General features: G+C 52.2%; 1 protein-coding gene across 4 annotated transcripts in view; it reads left to right on the top strand.

The window, feature by feature from the left end:
- Window positions 1–19957, top strand: part of RAB11FIP3 (RAB11 family interacting protein 3) — an 85850-nt gene that overhangs the window by 48024 nt on the left and 17869 nt on the right. For 2 of the 4 annotated variants that reach the window (XM_057528575.1, XM_028166346.2), the window contains exons 3-5: window positions 5304–5395; window positions 13688–13845; window positions 18854–19003. In XM_057528575.1, the coding sequence (XP_057384558.1) occupies window positions 5304–5395; window positions 13688–13845; window positions 18854–19003 (400 nt within the window). Of the gene's footprint in view, window positions 1–5300; window positions 5396–13687; window positions 13846–18853; window positions 19004–19957 lie in introns of all 4 variants that reach the window. The other 2 variants (XM_057528574.1, XM_007181794.2) reach the window with 1 other exon arrangement.

The raw sequence follows: 19957 nt of genomic DNA, 5'->3' as shown, positions 1-19957 counted from the left end.
AGCAGAACATTCTAGAATTCAAGAACTTACGGGAATTGCTGGGACACTCGGCCTGACATGAGCCAGGCTAGGCATGCTGCTGCCCACCCTCAGCCCATGGCCTCGGGGGGGAGTGGTGTGGACCACGGAGCAGCTGCTGACCACGGGGCACCTCCCAGCCAGGGCCGAGACCATGCTTTCTCTGAAGGGTCAAGGCCCCTGGGTGTGGGCAGGAAGGAGCCCAGGACAGTGGCCAGTGAGAGACGGTGCCGGGGCTATCTGTGTGGCTCTGAGGCCCTCTCTGAGCCTCTCTGAGCCCACATCCCCAGTTCTGTTGCTGGGCAGTGGCTGCTCTGTTCTGATAGGCCCACAGGTGACGAGAAACAGAGCAAGCTCAGCTGTAGGAATTCCTGGGGGGTCGTGACCTATGGGGTCCCAACCCTGGGCCTCAGGAGTCAGAATGTGCTCCCTGGAAAACTCATGACCAGGCGGGCGCGACCCAGTGCGCTGTCAGAGCTCTCCAGCCACCAGCCCATCAGGCCCCATCGTGGGAGCAGAGTGACCCCCATCTGTTGAGCCGGAGGGGTGCCAGCTGCTGTCCCCGAGGCTGTCCCCTGGTTGCACGTGTCTTGAAGTTTCGTGTGCATAGATTTATCAACCTGGTGAGAGAAGATGGTTGTCTGAGAATGTCTTGTCTCCTGGGTCCTGCTTGTCCCTTGTGGTCAACCTTCCACCTGTTGCTGAGATGGGGCTCGCCACACCCCTCCTCCCTCCTTGCCTTGGCCTGGGCCCTTCCCTCTGCAGCTGGGGGGCCCTCTGTCCTCACTTCCTCCCGAATCAGAGCCTCCAGGTCAGGACAACTTTTTTTTTTTTTTAATATGTTTTTGGCTGTGTCGGGTCTTGTGGCACGTGGGATCTTTCGTTGTGGTGCGCAGGCTTCTCTCTAGTTGCGGTGCGTGGGCTTAGTTGCCCCACGGCATGTGGGAATCTTAGTTTCCCGACCAGGGATCGAACCAGCGTCCCCTGCATTGCAAGACTGATTGTTAACCACTGGACCACCAGGGAAGTCCCCAGGTCAGGACAACTAGGTGAAAGTTCCGCCTCTGGGGCCCACACACATCACTGAGTCTCATTATTTTTGTGTTCTTTTTTGGTAACATTTCCACTGTAATTAAAAATAAAAGCTTCCTAGGCTGTCCCAGAGTTAGCCTGAATGCTCCGGGAAGTGGTGCTGTGATTCTTCAGTGGCACGAATATTCTGGAACAGCAGCGTCCCACGCGGTGGTGTGGGAGGGTGAGGCTCGGTCTCAGCGTGATGCCACACTGCAGCTGGTGTCCCCCTGCCCCAGTTTAGCCTATGCAGAGCAGACCCCACTCGTGAAGTGTGTGCTGGAGGGAGCAGAGAGGGTGGGGGGTGGTGGGCAGGGTTGGTCAGGGGCCCAGCCTGGCCAGCAGATAGGGCGGGGTCCTCGGGTGGGCAGGCTACGGGGAGGCTGCCATGATGAGAGCTTGAATCAGGCTGATGAAGGGGCTGCGGCTGTGGGAGGGGGCAGCTGAGACCTGTCAGGGCCGTCGGCTTTGCTGAGAGGACCATTCCAGGCTCGGGGACACAGCACCCGTGGAGCTGGCTTTCTAGTGGAGGACAGCCCGGACAACCCCAGGAGGTGATGGGACTCGGGGGACGGTGAAGCTGGGGGCACACAGGTCTCCCGGAGAGCGTCTGGGAAGGGGACCTGGGGCCACGCTGCACATTTGGGGCTGCAGGGAGGCCGGGGGGCTGGGCTGGGCAGCGTGGGTGCCTCAGGAGACTTGGCCTTTTCTGGAGTGGGCAGTGCTGGTGGGGACGCCCCCTCCCCGCACAGTGGGTGAACTGCTGGGCAGTTCAGGGCTGTGGGCCCTGCTTTTCCTTTTTTTTGTTTTTCTTGTTTTTTTTTTTTTTGGCCTCACTGCTTGTGGGATCCCAGTTCCCCAACCAGGGATTGAACCCAGGCCCTGGCAGTGAAATTGCGGAGTCCTAACCGCTGGACTGCCAGGGAAGTCCCCCTGCTTCTTTTTTTTTTGGTAATTTGACGTCATCATTTAACTTTTGTTACAAATGGAGAGTGAAAATAAAATTAGAATAAAAGCAAGCAGAGATGATGTTGAAATTGTTAACTCGTAGCATTTGGGAGAATGGGAGCATGATCACCTGAACTGCTTTCAGCCAGAGCTCACCTCACGTCTTCCTGCCGGCACGCCTGCCATGACCATGGCCGGCCTGTCGCGTCTGTCAGGCTTTTGTTCTGCGTCCTGGAGTGGAGCACTGACTCCGTGTACTGACCCAGTTTTGCAGAGGAGCGCAGGAGTCTGCTGTCCTCGCCACAGGCCTCGTTTCAGGAATAGAATGAAATCAAGGGGGGTTGTTACAAATGGGCCATTGCTCTGGCTCATCCCCCACCCCCAGGCTCTGGAAGAATAAGATAAATAAACAGTAAAAACTGATACTTAATTGAGAAAACTGATAGAAGAACCATATTTAGTTCCCATCGATCTCGTAGAAATGCGAGCTGCGTTCACATGTTCCTCCACTGCATGCGGCAGGACCCCCCCCTGGAATCTGAGCTCATGTCCACCATGGCTAAGATGATTGGCTGCTTTCTGAGAGTTTTGAATTCTCTGTTTCAGTTTTTGGAAGTGCAAGCAAGACTTAACATTTGAAAGTGGAAAGATAGGCAGAGTCAGCCTAGCGTTTTACATCTTTGTGCCGGGGTAAGTGGTCTTCTCCCTCCCCTGCCCCAGACGCCAAAGCCTTCCATCCACAGTCACCTTCTCCCCATGGTTCTGCCATAGTTCACCTGCACCAAAGACCAGGCCTCCAATGAGGGGCTGCAGGGCTGTGGGCTGGCGTGGTGGGCAGCGAGCACGGGGTCCAGGTCCAGCCTGCCGCGCTCTGAGGCTCCTTCACTCCAGCCACCGTCTGAGCCACACTCCCCTGGGGAAAACGGTACAAAGCAACAGCAGCAAAAGTACCTGTGATTCTTAAGACGGAAGCAGCCAAAGGGCTTTTGCAGTCTTGAATTTGGAACAGCATCTCACAATTACTGAACGTGTAAATGTTTGAATCCGCTTGACTGTCGAGGGGAAGCATGATTATTCTGTTCAAATTGAGAACTCTTCAAAAACAGGACATAGGGCTTCCCTGGTGGCGCAGTGGTTGAGAATCCGCCTGCCAGTGCAGGGGACACGGGTTCGAGCCCTGGTCCGGGAAGATCCCACATGCCGCGGAGCAGCTAAGCCCATGAGCCACAACTACTGAGCCTGCGCTCTAGAGCCCACGAGCCACAACTACTGAGCCCACGTGCCACAACTACTGAAGCCCGCGCACCTAGAGCCCATGCTCCACAAGAAGAGAAGCCACCGCAATAAGAAGCCCGTGCACCGCAACAAAGAGTAGCCCCCACTCGCCACAACTAGAGAAAGACCGCATGCAGCAATGAAGACTCAACGCAGCCAGAAACAATAAATAAAATCATAAAATAAATAAATTTATATAAAAAAAAAACAGGACATAGCCACGTGTCCTTCTGCTGAGGGTCCGGCAGCATCCATCCCCCTCCCCAGGCTGTCCTGTGGCTCCCAGCCTCAGAGCCCAGCTGGGGACGTGGTGTCCAGACGCCAGACAAGAGCGTCCTCTGGCCAAGGAGGCCAGTACTGACCCTTCAGAGTCCTTTTCCCAGGAGCATCAGGAGGCTTGCTGGTCCACTTGGTCCTCAAAGGCCTCTACTCCATACAAATAAGTGACTGATGTTTTGTTAGGTCACGTGAAACACACTCAACAAGGAACTGATGTGTTTGAGTAGTCACTGCTGTGATCCGTGTTGTGGGTTTTCCTCACCACGCAGTCCTCTGTGCTCTGTGGATACCACCTGGGACACCAACTGCCCAGGTGCCCGGGTCACCCCCCCTCCTGTCTGACTTGACTGCAAATCGAGAGTTCCCACAACTTCCTCCGCAGGTTTGATAATTTGCTAGAATGGCTCATAGAACCCAGGGAAGCGCTTTACTTACTGTTACCAGTTCATTATAAAGGCTATTATGAAGGTTACAAATGAACAGCCAGGTGAAGAGGTATATGGGGCAGGGTCTGGCATGGAGAGGTTTCTGTCCCCATGGAGTTTGGGATGTGCCACCCTCCTGGTATCTGAGTGTGTTCCCAACCCGGAAGCTCCGCGAACCCCTTCATTTGGGGTTTGTGTGGAGGCTCCATTACACGGGCAGGCTTGTTTAATCCCTGACCATTGGAGATTAGCTGTGTCTCCAGCCCCTCCCCCTCCTGGGAGGTCAGAGGTCAGGAGTGGGGCTGAAAGTTCCCCTGGCAACCAGCCCCCATCCTCTGAGAGTCACCTCACTGGTGTGAACCCAGGTAAGGCTGAAAGGGGCTTGTTATGAATAAAAGATGCTCCTTTCACCCCTTCACTCAGGAAATCCCCGGGGTTTTAGGAGCTCTGTGCCAGGAACCAATGGAGACAAAGACCAAATAAATATTTCTTATGATATCACAGTAATGAGACAGCTTCAGGAAACATAGGCGTCTTGCATGCTCTTTGGGACGGGCTATGCCCTGACATTGCCTAGAGGCCGTGGGAGCAGAGCTTTTCCTGCAGAAGGGCTGCTGCTGTGGGCTCGTGTCTGAGAAGTGGGGTCTCTGGTGCTGACGTCAGCATTATCCAGCATGAAACAATAGCGTTTCCTTCAAACTTATTATAAAATAAAATGTGTTGTAGAAGATAAAGTTAAGTAAAAAAGGAGAAAATAAAAGCTGCCGTGGGTCCAGCACCTTGGACAGATGTTACCACACTGACACCTCCCCAGACAAGACAGATTCTTTAAAACGTGGAGTCTGGGACTTCCCTGGCGGTCCAGTGGTTAGGACTCCGTGCTTTCACTGCCAAGAGCCTGGGTTCAGTCCCCGGTTGGGGAACTAAGATCCCGCAAGATGCGTGGCGTGGCCAAAATAAATACATAAAACGTGGAGTCTGGCACCTCATTCCTTCTCCAGCCCAGCCGGGGTGGCGTGGCAGAGCTTGGTGTCTTACTCCTTCTCTTTACAATACTGCCAGCTCTTTAAGAAACAGCCCTCTTGTCATTCGGGCTCCCCCCCCGGCCCCCCGAGAGCTGGCCCAAAGCCTTGTTTCCCTGGGGGCTGCACTGCTTGCCTCCTTTCCCCCGGGTTTCTCATGGCCAGTCCAGGTCCCGCTCATGTCCACCATGCACGCACCTTCCCCCTTGACCTCTCTGGGGATACTCTGGGCCACCTGCTGAACAGGGTCTTCTTTTTCTAGCAGATCCCGACGGCCAGCTCTGCAGCGTCACACCTGCCCCTGACGAGGAGCCGCCAGCCTGCCCCGAGGAGTTCGATGACTTCGTTACCTTTGAGGCAAGTGGTCTTCCCCAGAGAGCTGAGCGGGCATCTGACAGATACACCCTCTCTTCCTCATGTACCCTAAATCCTGCTTCACTCATTGGTCCCCGCAGCTGTTTCTTTTTTTTTTTTTTAATAGATCTTTACTGGAGTATAATTGCTTCACAATACTGTGTTAGTTTCTGTTGTACGACAAAGTGAATCAGCCATATGCATACATATGTCCCCATATCTCCTCCCTCGTGAGCCTCCCTCCCAGCCCTCCCTATCCCACCCCTCTAGATCATTGCAAAGCACCGAGCTAATCTCCCTGTGCTATGCTGCTGCTTCCCACTAGCTAACTATTTTACATTCGGTAGTGTATATATGTCGATGCTACTCTCACTTTGCCCCAGCTTCCCCCTCCCACCCCGTGTCCTCAAGTCCATTCTCTGTATCTACGTCTTTATTCCTGCCCTGCAACTAGGTTCATCAGTACCATTTTTTTTTTTTTTTTTTAGATTCCATATATATGCGTTAGCATACGGTATTTGTTTTTCTCTTTCTGACTTACTTTACTCTGTATGATAGACTCTAGGTCCATCCACCTCACTACAAATAACTCAATTTCATTTCTTTTTATGGCTGAGTAATATTCTGTTGTATATATGTGCCACATCTTCTTTATCCATTCATCTGTCGATGGACATCTAGGTTGGTTCCATGTCCTGGCTATTGTAAATAATGCTGCAGTGAACATTGTGGTACATGTCTCTTTTTGAATTATGGTTTTCTCAGGGTATATGCCCAGTAGTGGGATTGCTGGGTCATATGGTAGCTCTATTTTTAGTTTTTTAAGGAACCTCCATACTGTTTTCCATAGTGGTTGTATCAATTTACATTCAACAGTGCAGGAGGGTTCCCTTTTCAGCACACCCTTTCTAGTATTTATTGTTGGAGATTTTTTGATGATGGCCATTCTGACCGGTGTGAGGTGATACCTCATTGTAGTTTTGATTTGCAGTTCTCTAATAATTAATGATGTTGAGCATCTTTTCCTGTGCCTCTTGGTCATCTCCACGGCTGTTTCTGTGGGGAATGGCATGAAGGGCAGGCAGGCAGGGCTCATTCTGACACTGGTGGGGACGCTGTGGTTGGCTGGCGTCTGTTGTCCGTGCTGTGCACCCGGGGCTGGTGGCCTGTTGTCAGCAGAGGGACAGGCTCTCCTGTGACATTGCTGTCCCCTTCTGCCAGACTGCCAAGCAAGGCCAGAGCACGGGCTCCTTTGTGAAATGAAGAGCTTCTGAGAGTCCCTGTGAATGGTAACACCCCACAGGATCCCACTGCCCTCCTCTGTGTCTCTGTAGCTTGTTCCCTGCTCTGAGAAACTGCCCAGGTATTAGTCATCCCTCAGATGACACAGGTTCACTTCCTGACTGTCTCTCACTTCTGCCAGCACAGGCCTCCAAGCCACCTGGGAGCGCTCACCCCTCACAGCTTTGTCCCAGAGTCCCACCTGGGCCTGAGCCCCTGAGGGCAGGGACCACCCCACCTTGCGTTCCCCATTCAGCAACAGCTGGTGTGTTCATTCTATGTGTGGCCTGGTGGTGCCAGGCCCAGTCCTGGTACATGGAGGCCAAGTGCCCAGCTGGGACGTGTGCTGGCTGTGGCATGGTGTGGCCGGGCAGGGCTGAGGGTGTGCAGACCCTGACGTGTCAGCTGTCAAGTCAACTGCCAGACCCCGAGACTGTGGGATGGCGAGGCATCGAAGGCTCTGTGTGGAATGACACACCTTGAACTTTCCAGAAGTGCAGCTAGGTCAGGGGAGAGCCTGCTTTTCTTGTTCAGAGCGTCTGGAGAACCCCGTCTCCTCACTTAGTGGTCAGCCAGCAGCAGACCTCTCCTGCCCGTTGACACACCAGCACACACTTTACCATCAATGTCATCCGTTTTGTTCTTCTGTCGTATTTCCGTGTGGGCGTTATATTGATTCTTTGTATTTTATGTGTATGTGGGTGTCATGGGTTGAATGGTACCCCCCAAAAGGTCCATCGGAACCCGTGAACGTGACCTTATTTGGAGAAAGGGTCTTTGCAGATCTCATTAAGGATCTCAAGATGGGATCATGCTGGGTAGAGTGGGCCCCGAATCCAATGACCAATGTCCTTTGAAGAGGGAGATGACACATGGGGGAGAAGGCGGTATGAAGATGTGGGCAGAGCTGGAGGAACATGGCTGCCAGCCGAGACATCCCCTAGCCACCAGGAGCTGGACGAGGCAGGAAAGGTCCTCCTCTGGAACCTCAGGAAGAATTCAGCCCTGCTGACACCTTAATTTCCAACTTCTGGCCTCCAGGTCTCTGAGAATATATTCCCGTTGTTTTAAGCCACCAGTTTATGGTAGTTAGAAATTGGCAGCCCTGGGACTTCCCTGGTGACGCAGTGGTTAAGAATCCACCTGCCAATGCAGGGGACACAGGTTCGATCCCTGGTCTGGGAAGATCCCACATGCCACGGAGCAACTAAGCCTGAGAGCCACAACTACCCAGCCCACGTGCCACAGCTACTAAAGCCTGCGTGCTCTAGGGCCTGCGTGCTGCAACTACTGAAGCCTGCGTGCCCAGAACCCGTGCTCCGCAACAAGAGAAGCCACTGCAATGAGAAGCCAGTGCACCACAACAAATAGTAGCCCCTGCTCGCCGCAACTAGAGAAAGCCCACGTGCAGCAATGAAGACCCAAATGCAGCCAAAAAAAAACACACCAAAATTTAAATTAAATTAAATTAAAAAAAAAAAAAAAGAAATTGGCAGCCCCAGGGAACTAATACAATGAGTTTTGTTACTCAGGATAGTAAAAAATGTCAACACATTTGATCCAAAAGGGTGAGGCCCACTGACGCTGGGGCTGCCTCCGGAAGCCTGGGTGGAGCAGGCTTGGGGTGCTGTCCGACCGCTGGCTCCCGTCCTCTGCAGGGTGGACCCCCCTGGCATCCCACAAGTGTGGCCCTCCCACCTTTATGGTGCCTCACCTCTCAGGTGTGCCAGCCCCCACCTCACGCTTGTCACCTTCTGAGGACGTGGGTGGGAACCTGACATTTCAGAGTATGCAGCAGGAATGCTTCTCAGGTTTTCAGATCTTCATTTTTTTTTCAACAAGGAGGGAATATTTCTTTTTAAGTTTTTTGGTTGCTGTAAAAGAATTAATACACTTTACATTTTAGCAGTTTTAGGTTTTCTGCTCCATAGAAAATGGAGCAGACGGTACAGAGAGTTCCCATTACACCCCATACACATACACAGTTTCCCTGCAGTGAACATCTTCCATTTGTTATAAAGGGTGAACCAATGTCGATACACTGTTACTAACTGAAGGCCATAGTTTACATTAGGGCTCACTCTTGGTGGTGTACATTCTGTGGGTTTGGATGAATTCATGACATGTATCTACCATTGCAGTTTCGTTGCCTTAAAAATCCTCTTTGCTCCCCAGATTCGTCCCTTCCTCCCACTAGCACCTGGCAACCTCTGATCTTTTACTGTCTCCATCGTTTTGCTTTTTCAGAATGTCGTAGAGCTGGTTAGAATTATACAGTGTTGGGCCTTAAAAGTTCCTCCGTGTGTTTTTATGCTTTTCAAGGTTTTTATTTTATTTACTTATTTATTTTTTATAAATGTATTTATTTTTATTTATTTATTATTTTTGGCTGTGTTGGGTCTTCATTGCTGCGTGCGGGCTTTCTCTAGTTGCAGCGAGCAGGGGCTACTCTTCGTTGTAGTGCGTGGGCTTCTCATTGTGGTGGCTTCTCTTGTTGTGGAGCACCGGCTCTAGGCACGCGGGCTCAGCAGTTGTGGCTCACGGGCTCTAGAGCGCAGGCTTAGTTGTTGTGGCACACGGCTTAGTTGCTCCGCGGGCTTAGTTGCTTCCCGGACCAGGGCTCAAACCCGCGTCCCCTGCATTGGCAGGCAGATTCTTAACCACTGCACCACCAGGGAAGCCCCGTTTTCAAGGTTTTTATATGTAATTTTGAGGGGAGTGGAATTAGGTGCTATACAGAAACTTGTAGAAAGCTGTTTTTAAAAAAACTTTTGGGGGCTTCCCTGGTGGCGCAGTGGTTGAGAGTCTGCCTGCCGATGCAGGGGACACGGGTTCGAGCCCTGGTCTGGGAGGATCCCACATGCCGCGGAGCAACTAGGCCCGTGAGCCACAACTGCTGAGCCTGCGCGTCTGGAGCCTGTGCTCCACAACGGGAGAGGCTGCGATAGTGAGAGGCCCGCGCACCGCGATGAAGAGTGGCCCCCGCTTGCCACAACTGGGGAAAGCCCTCGCACAGAAACGAGGACCCAACACAGCCAAAAATAAATAATAAATAAATAATAAATAATTAAAAAAAAAATTTTTTTTTGAATCGTGTAATCCCAGTAAGTCCCATAACAATATGAGTGAAGATTATGTGTATTATATCCAATACCACATCTGGAGACCCTCTGCTGGCGATCTTCAGAGATAAATAAGCCTTTTGTTGAACATTTTCTGTCTGGGCACACAGTGGTGCTGGTCAGGGTGCACTCTGCAGTAACACTTGGTGGACTGCTGCTCCTGAGTCCTTTCCTGCTGGGAACGCTTTGGGGGACCCGTGGCTTCCGGTGTTTGACTGAGCATCCCTTTGGCCCCAGCTTGTAGGAGAGCTCCTAGGAGGAAGTTTTTAATTTTTTCATTTTTAAAAAAAATTTTTGGCCTCACCACATGGCTTGTGGGATCTTAGTTCCCTGACTAGGGATTGAACCTGGGCCCTCGGCAGTGAAAGCGCGGAGTCCTAACCACTGGACATCCAGGGAATTCCCCAGGAGAAAGTTTCTGATTCTTTTCTCCCCAGGAGAAAGTGGCGATTCTGAGAAGGGGAAGGGCGGGGCGGTGAATGAGGGTTGTCCCTGACGTTCTGGGGATGAGAAGGTGGTTCCGGGTCTGAGAGTCTGATCGAGGTGGAGGGCGGACTGGCAGAGGACCTGATGCCCGCGGGGACGAGTGCGTGTCGGGACTTCTAGAGGGGCGATGGGAAAGTCGCAGAGAGCAGGCGCCAGCGGAATGATAAGCGTGGTCTCTGCTGTGCCTTCTCCGGCCTTCCCTTCTCCTCCAACTCTTGGCCTTAATAAGATGATGGTGAAATAGGTCTTTTGTTCAAACTCTTATCAGAAAGGTTAGAAAATCAAGAACAAAAGCTGCTCTGTTTTGAAACCTGACTGTTAAAAACCCAGCAAGCACTTCCTGAACTTTGCCCCCCTTGCCAGCTAGTGCAGTGGGTTTAATGGAGCATGTCTGGGAGCGGGTTAAACTCCTTCCGAGACAGTGATGTACCTTCAGGTGGACACACAGGTTTTGCAGAACCTCAGCACGATGGGCAAATAGAAGGCCGCTGGAAGCTGACGACCGGTCTGGACAGAGTCCCCAGCACTCCAATTCCATGGGAAGGCTGTCTCCACTAGCGCGCCCTTCCTGGAGCTGGTGTGAGGAGCCAGGCCCTGGCCAGGCTGGCATCTGAGGGTAAGAGGAGGCTGGACACCGGCCACGGTCTGCCTGGCAGCTTGTTCCCCTTGGAGGGACCATGACCAGACAGCGAGGGCCCCAGGCAGGCCTGGGCACCCTCGAGCCCCTCACTGATGGCCGTGAGCACGGACTTCCTTGTCCACCCGCTGGCCCAGCGTTTGTTAACCGGTGAGGAAACACAGCCAAGCTTCCTAAAGTGCACTTTGATTTCCACATGAGCTTATCCTAACGTGTAATTTGTAATCATTTTTAAGTTGGCGGCATAGACGGTGGGCTGGCAAAGCGAGGTCCTGTCTGGCAGCACATGGGGGCCGCTGGGTTGCCTCTCTGAGCCCTCGGTGTTCCTCCAGTGGACCACGCTCACAGACAGTTTTCTGCCCTCTTGAAAGGCAGGTGTTCGCCCGCCTGCCCTAGAAAACTATCTGGCTTGCTGAAATTTATTCAGGACAGCCTGGACTTCAGGGGGTGAGCAGGTGGGCAGTGTCTGTGAAACGAGCTGGCCCTGTCCTCCTGGTCCCCTCGGCCCTCCCTGGACCTTGCCCTGGGTCCTCTTGGAGCCTCTGGGCCTCCTGCCCCTGGGGCTGCTCTGTGTGCCCCCGGGGCCGGGCTTGCTTTAGGAATGAGGATGGAAGGTGGGCGTGTCTGCTTGCGAGGTGTGGGCGCAGTCGGGTTTGCATGGCATCTGCCTCGTCCTGCATTGTGGGGAATTACTTCCACCCTGAACCGTCCTCCAGGCCCCAGGGAGGGTTCCGGCTGCAGCCCGGCCTCAGCGGCATGACTGCGGGTGAGGTCAACAGGCCTGAGCTCCGGGCCTCCCCTGGCACCGAGCTGGCCGTCACTTCTGCGCACCCCGCTGCCTGCGAGGACCTGGGGCCACACTGGCCAGAGGAGCCTCTGCTGGAAGTGGTGGTGGTCGGCTGTCTAAACGCTGACCTCAAGAGTCATGTTCTGTCCCCTACAGGAAGCCATCTCTGAGGCCCCCAGTCCAAGTCTGGGGTGTGTGGGCCCCGCCTGCTTCCAGCTCGAGGGCAAGCAGAGGGGAGGGGAGGGCTCCGGGCAGCTGTCCCTCGGCCCAGGAGCAGTGGGCCCAGCCTCGCACATGGCGGAGCCTGCCTGGCTCAGACAGTGTCCCTACCTGCAGGCTGAGCCCAGAGCTACCTGCTTGGTGGTGGGGAGAAAGAGTGGGGGCCTCTTGAAGGGATTTCCTGATTTCAGATTTTGAAGTGAACGCTCTTTGTGAATTACTTAGTTGCCTGAGATTCCAAGGAATATCGGGTTTTCCCTTGGAAATAAGGAGCATCATGAAATGCCTGCAGTAGGTACCTCGGGTGCCTTCCCTGCTTCATTCTGTCCTATGTGCAGGAGGCGGGGGTTGCACCACCTATGACACGTGAGCCCCCGGCTTTCAGGCTCTATTCTCACACCTGCCTGTGTGATCTCTAAGTCTTGAGTGGTTGCGACCTCTTGAGATCAGCATTGCAGCCCCTGATCTACAAATGAGGCAGCACAGCTCGGATGCTCGAGAGCCCGGGCTGGGGTCACACGGCTGGTGGACGGCAGACCGAGGATGGGCCCTGGGTCTCCATTGGGCGCAGGCGCGGAGACAGCCGTCAGGGGCCCTCTTGCCCCCCCCACCCCATCCTCATCTTGTGACACCAGAGCCCGAGGACAAAGTGCACTGTCTCCAGTTGCTTCTCTGAATTCTTACTTGTTTGCAAATTGTTAACCTCAGACTCTTTCGAGCATGAAAGGTTGGCTACTTCTCCTAACCAATGAAGTTGCCCTTCAGTTAAAGCTGAGATTGTAAATTGAAAATGGCCTGTTTAATGGTTCTTCAGTTTTAAGTTCATTTGGACAATCCACAAATATCTACTGTCTGCTGTACGCCCAGCCCTGTGCTCGGTGCTGGGTCCACAAGAGTAAAAACAAAGATGTGTTTAGTGGGAAAGTAGACATTTTTAAAATTAATTAATTAATTAGTTTATTTTTGGCTGTGCTGGGTCTTTGTTGCTGCGTGCGGGCTTTCTCTAGTTGCAGAGAGCGGGGACTACTCCTCGTTGCAGTGTGCGGGCTTCTCATTGCGGTGGCTTCTTTTTGTTGCGGAGCACGGGAGGGCTCTAGGCGCGCGGGCTTCAGTAGTTGTGGCACTTGGGCTCAGTAGCTGTGGCTCATGGGCTCTAGAACACAGGCTCGGTAGTTGTGGCGCATGGGCTTAGCTGCTCTGTGGCATGTGGAATCTTCCCGGACCAGGGATCGAACCTGCGTCCCCTGCATTGGCAGGCGGATTCTTAACCACTGCGCCACCAGGGAAGTCCGGGAAAGTAGACATTTAACCAGCAAACATAATTGGTCAAATAATTGATGAATTCGTATTTTGAGGTTAGACCATGTAATTGAATTTCAAAGCAATAGCTTGCACGTACATAGCAGATATTGATGGGGACTTTTAAAAAGACATAGTCTTACATTACTGAACATTAGTTCCTGGGGTAGAATTCATTCCAGTGCTGGAAAGCCACAAAACGGGCTGTTCTGGCATGTATCCTGTGATGTTGGGATACTTTGTGTCCGTTTTAGGCATATTTCTATAACTAAGTTTAAAAATCACTCCAGTCATTTTTTCTGCTCTTGAACATGTGCCTATTTTTCATTTTTTAAAATACTGAAGTGTTTTGTAACCTACTGGTTCTGCTTAGAAGTACAGGAGGGACATCTCCCACGTGCAAGCTCCTCCTCCATGGGGTCCTTTCCCGGGCCCCAGGACTGACTCTTGGCTCTCTCTCCTAGGCCAACGAGGTGACAGACAGCGCATACATGGGCTCCGAGAGCACCTACAGTGAGTGTGAGACCTTCACGGATGAGGACACAGGCACCCTGGTGCCCCCCGAATGCCTGGACGCCACGGAGGAGCCCGGCCACGGCGCCCTGCTGCTGCTCCCGGGCAGGTCTGTTCCCATCTACATGGCCCGGGGCTGATGGCAGATGGATTCATGGGAGGGTTCATGTTGGGTGATCCAGAGGGGAGTGTGAGCCTGTGGAGGGCTGCGGTCCTGGGAAGAGCCTGCACCCAGCTGACCGTGCAGCCTCCGTCAGGAGGTGCTCCTCTGTACAGATAGGAATCCTAGGAGACAACGTTCGCTTGGTCTTTTGGATTTTGTCATCACAATTCTTATGACCCAGGCGAGACACACTTCAAATGTCTTCATCTTTATGGCACCCTGACTCCATGCGTTTGAGGACAGTGAGGGGAAAGGGCCGGCTCAGAGAGGCCAGGTGCCAGGTGGCCCATGTGGGCCCAGGTGACGGCTGGCGGTTCTGCCCTCGGCTCCCCGGGATGCCTTGAAACTGGAATTTTGCTTATTGTATTTTGTTGTGTTTCTTGTTTGGCCCCTGCAGAGCTTGTGTTTTTCCTCCCTAATTGAAGACGGCATGCCTGTCCCAGGCGCCAGCCCTCCCGCCGCCACCCCCCCACCAGCTCCTTCCCTGGTACCCTGGCTCCTGGTTTGTTCCTCACTCAAGGGTCATCACACAGTGTGTATCCTTTCTCCACCTGGCTTCTCCCACTTGGTATCACGGCTGTGAGGTTTATCTGTGTCTGTGTGCACCGTTGTGAGTGGTTTATTCTGGTTATTATTGAGTGTTCCACTGTGTGAATGCCCACAGCTTCTTAATTTCCTGTCAGTGGGCATTGGGGCATTGGGTTTGCTCACAGTTTTGGTTTCATGAATAAAGCTGCTGCATATAAGCATCACGTCTTTCGGTGGCCGGGTTTGTTCCTTGGTGGCGTAGGGCGCACCTGGGGCACAGGCTCCTCTGTAGGAGTTACTGCAGGTCAGACACTTACAGGTGGGGTTTGGTAGCTCCCTGCCTGCCAGCCGCCTGCGGGTTCCAGCTGCTCTCCATTCTCGCAGCACCTGGCATCCTCCGCTTCTTCACGCCCGTTGTCCGAGGGCGCGCAGAGCAGGTGGTCCTCACTTGGGTTTCCCAGGTGCCTGACGGGGGCAGTGCCTTTCTTGCACTGGCTGCCCACGTGGAGACCCTCTCCTGTGCGGTGCCTGTTCCAGGCTTTCGCCCCTTTGTTGATTGCAGGGCTCTGCAAGCTTTTCCGTAGAGGCCAGATAGTAAACAGGCTCTTGGCCTGATGGTCCCAGCACTGCTTCTCAGCTCTGCGTCGGCTGCCTCTGCGGATACAGGCGGTGGGTGGATCTGGCCTCCCCGGGTCCCGTGGGCCGTCTTTTCCTCCGTCTTCAATTGTGGAAGCTCTTCCTCTGTCTCAGGGGACTCCTTTGTCCCGGGTGTGTTGCAGGCATCTTTTTCCCCCTCTGCAGGTCATCTTCTCACTTCCTTGGGGTGTCTGAGAACAGACGTTTTTAATTCTACTGTAGTCCAGTGTATCTGTTTGTCTTTTGTGGTTGGCACGTCTGTGTTCTGCTTCAGAGGTCTCTGCTTACTCTACATCACTGTGACGTTTACTTCTGCTTTTCTTTAAAAGCTTTATTGTTTTGCCTTTGTTTTCAGCTCTTTCATCTCCCCGTAAGGGAGTTTTTGTGCATGGTGTGAGGCAGGGGTCATTTTACCTGTATAGATGTCCATCAGCTCAGGCTCGGTTTTGAAGCTCCCTCCTTCCTCACTGCCCCACAAGGTGGCCGAGTGCATGGGCTGTGCTGGACGCCCTGCTTGGCCCTGTGTGCCCTGCGCAGGTCAGCACCACTCAGTCCTTCTGCTCCAGGCTTGTCGCCCACCGGTCCTGCCGTTCGGCCATGTGCACCCTCCAGCCTCGTTCTACAAGGCTGCGTTGGCACCTTTGGCCTTCACATTTCCATGTGGATTTTACATAGATTCAGCTTGTTAGTCTCTGGAAAAAAGTACCTGCTGGGATTTGGATTGGGATTTTTCTGGATCTGTAGATTATTTGGGCAGAACCAACATCTTGTCCCTATGGGTCTCCCAGTCTTTGAACATAGTTTATTGCTCCATTTATTGGGGTCTTTCCTTGATTGCTGCGGTGTGGGGTGACCGTCTGGTGGGGAAGGGGGCGTCGTGTGTGCACGTTCGGCCATTGGGCTCTGTTGGGACTGGAGGAACACTTTCCAGGGCCACCAGGGGCCACACCCAGCGTGTGGAGATGGAGCCGGAGTGGCTTGCAGTGACCAAGGAGGGAGGTGTGAGGGTAAAATACGTGGGGTTGGGGATGCCACGTTCGCTGTAGCTTCCTGATCAGTACTTTTTTTTTTTTTTTTTTTTTTTATATTTCCATACAAATACAAATATAAGATTTTTAGAAATTTCATGTAATGTCTGAAACATTTATATTAACATATTTCCATACATATTTCCATACAAATACAAATATAAGATTTTTAGAAATTTCATGTACGTCTGAAACATTTATATTAACATATTTCCATACATATTTCCATACAAATACAAATATAAGATTTTTAGAAATTTCATGTAATGTCTGAAACATTTATATTAACATATTTCCATACAAATAACCCAATGAAAGTTTAGTATTAGTTGTTTTGTTTGTTTTTTTATACTGCAGGTTCTTATTAGGCATCAGTTTTATACACATCAGTGTATACATGTCAATCCCAATCGCCCAATTCAGCACATCACCATCCCCACCTCATCGCAGTTTTCCCCCCTTGGTGTCCATATGTCCATTCTCTACATCTGTGTCTCAACTTCTGCCCTGCAAACTGGCTCATCTGTACCATTTTTCTACGTTCCACATACATGCATTAACATACGATATTTGTTTTTCTCTTTCTGACTTACTTCACTCTGTATGACAGTCTCTAGATCCATCCACTTCTCAACAAATGACTCAATTTCGTTCCTTTTTATGGCTGAATAATATTCCATCGTATATATGTACCACAACTTCTTTATCCATTCGTCTGTTGATGGGCATTTAGGTTGCTTCCATGACCTGGCTATTGTAAATAGTGCTGCAATGAACATTCGGGTGCACGTGTCTTTTTGAATTACGGTTTTCTCTGGGTATATGCCCAGTAGTGGGATTGCTGGGTCATATGGTAATTCTATTTTTAGTTTTTTAAGGAACCTCCATATTGTTCTCCATAGTGGCTGTATCAATTTACATTCCCACCAACAGTGCAAGAGGGTTCCCTTTTCTCCACACCCTCTCCAGCATTTGTTGTTTGTAGATTTTCTGATGATGCCCATTCTAACAGGAGTGAGGTGATACCTCATTGTAGTTTTGATTTGCATTTCTCTAATAATTAGTGATGTTGAGCATCTTTTCATGTGCTTCGTGGCTGTCTGTATGTCTTCTTTATTTATTTATTTATTTATTTATTGGCTACATTGGGTCTTTGTTGTTGTGCGTGGGCTTTCTCTAGTTGTGGTGAGCGGGGGCTACTCTTTGTTGCGGTGCGCAGGCTTCTCATTGCAGTGGCTTCTCTTGTTGCAGAGCACGGGCTCTAGGCGCACGGGCTTCAGTAGCTGTGGCTCAAAGGCTCTAGAGCGCAGGCTGTGGCGCATGGGCTTAGTTGCTCCGCGACATGTGGGATCTTCCCGGACCAGGGCTTGAACCCATGTCCCCTGCATTGGCAGGCAGATTCTTAACCATTGCGCCACCAGGGAAGCCCCTGATCAGTATTTTTTAAGGTAATAAGGTAAGTTCTTTTAAATTTTTTAAAATATTTATTTATTTATTTGGTTGCACTGGATCTTAGTTGTGGCTTGCGGGCTCCTTAGTTGTGGCTCGCGGGGTCCTTAGTTGTGGCATGTGGACTCTTAGTTGCGGCATGCATGTGGGATCTAGTTCCCTGACCAGGGATTGAACCTGGGCCCCCTGTATTGGGAGTGTGGAATCTTAACTGCTGCACGACCAGGGAAGTCCCTAAGTTCTTTTAATTAAATTCAATTTGGGTCAAGTAATCAAAGTTGAAGTGTCAAATCTGGGAAACCATTATGAGGTCTTAGTTTTTCTCTGGAAGTTCCTAGGCTCTGGGCTGCTTTGCTGCTTAAGCAGTGACTTGCCCTTAGGATTTGTTGAAGTCATGTTGGTGTCAAATGAGAAAATCTTGAATTGCCGCGAGGATGCCGATTGTAATCTAAAGCCACCCGTTTTCTGTCGATGCGGTGCGTGACAGCTGCGTGGTCTGCCCTGGGTCCCCAGCACCAAGCGCGCATCCCCTCTGACATGAGGACAGGCGCTGGGCTCCTCGCCGCCCACAAGCGTCCACGTCCGGCACGTGGAGGCTGCGCATGGTCCCTCTCACTTTGGGGGCAGCTTCCTCTCCCGGGGTCTGGGCACATGGATCCACGAAGCAGCTCATCTACAGAAACAGAAAGCAGCATAGTGTGAAATGGTGTCTGTCGGAAGGAATCATTTCTTCCTGTCTCTGTGTGAGAAGGTGAGGGCTGGTAGCAGGCGGGCGGCAGTCAGATTCGGACATGCTCTTCAGAGAGCCGTCGGACGTCCCGAGACCATTGGGGTCAGGTGCCTCGGGGAGCTTGCGCTGTGTGTCGTGCGACTGTGGGTCTGGGCAGCGGACGGAGACTGGCCCCTCCTGACTACCAGGCCTGCCCCTCTGAGGGGGCAGCTCCTGCACCTGCTCACAGGATCTCGGGGGGTGGGGGGGTCCGTGGTGAGGTGGTGGCCCGGCCCCGGGGCAGGGAGCACCTGCCATGTGCCCGGGGTGCAGCGAACACCAGATTCAAAGGCTTATTATGACACAAGGACATAGATAATGTAAAGATCTTGTTTTGGAAGTGATGATTTTGGGTATGTTGGGCCAAGTGAACTACGTTGTTAAAGTGTATTTCACCTGCGCATTTACCTTCCCTAGTGCGGCTGTTAGAACACGAACTCACACGTGTGGTCACCGCACATTTCTGCTGGAGGCTCAGGTCACGCCCATGGCTCTGGGGTGCCCGCAGCCCATGTCGGCAGCTGACACTAGTTTGCCTCTGCAGGTCCCACCTGCACAGCCAGTCGGTCGTCACGGTGATAGGAGGCGAGGAGCATTTCGAGGACTATGGTGAGGGCAGTGAGGCGGAGCTGTCCCCAGAGACCCTCTGCAACGGGGAGCACGGCTGCAGAGACCCCGTCTTCCTCACCCCCAGGTAACAGCCCTGCACCAGGGCCCTGTCTCTTCACGTTCTCTTCTGTTAAGGGGGAGGGTCCCCTTTTGGTTCACAGAGAACTTGTTTTATACACTGTAATATAATTGAACAATGCCACAGTCAAAATTTTAAGATTTCTATTGGGATAACAGCTGGCTGTGGTTCCTCTCATCGATTATGGTCCCAGTCACTCCCCGTTTATGGGGCCTCAGCCGAGTCCCAGGGCACGGAGCTGGGGCTGGGAAACTCGGCTTTACGGGTTTCACAGTGCTGTTTGTGGATCACATTGTGGTTTGCAGTGAGCTAGAGGGAGGCTGTGTGTGTGTGAGACAGTGAGTGTGTGAGTGTCAGAGAGTGTGTGTGAGAGAGTGTGTGTGAGTGTGTGTGTGTGAGTGTTGACACCCTGCTCAGCAATCTCAGTCTTGCTGTGCAGGTGGACCTCGTCCTGCACTTCCCTTTGTGTTTTTTACTCACTGAAGAACTGTGGAAGCCCTGCATCATTTTTCCAAAGCCATTGCTTGCACCGTGTCTCTGTGTCACATTATGGTAATTCTAACAATATTTCAGACTTTCATTATGATTGTTTGTTGTGGGAATCTGTGATCAGCAATCCTTGATGTGACTGTTGCAAAAGGATTACAGGGCTTCCCTGGTGGCACAGCGGTTAAGAATCCACCTGCCAGGGGCTTCCCTGGTGGCGCAGTGGTTGAGAATCTGTCTGCCAATGCAGGGGACATGGGTTCGAGGCCTGGTCTGGGAAGATCCCACATGCCGCGGAGCAACTAGGCCCGTGAGGCACAATTACTGAGCCTGCGCATCTGGAGTCTGTGCTCCGCAACAAGAGAGGCCACGATAATGAGAGGCTCGCGCACCGCGATGAAGAGTGGCCCCCACTTGCCGCAACTAGAGAAAGCCCTCACACAGAAACGAAGACCCAACACAGCCATAAATAAA

The sequence above is a fragment of the Balaenoptera acutorostrata genome, chromosome 15, assembly GCF_949987535.1.
Source record: "Balaenoptera acutorostrata chromosome 15, mBalAcu1.1, whole genome shotgun sequence".
In the NCBI taxonomy this organism is placed as follows: Eukaryota; Metazoa; Chordata; class Mammalia; order Artiodactyla; family Balaenopteridae; genus Balaenoptera; species Balaenoptera acutorostrata.
The sequence above is the reverse complement of the archived record's forward strand: the minus strand, read 5'-3'. Positions and strand labels throughout refer to the sequence as shown.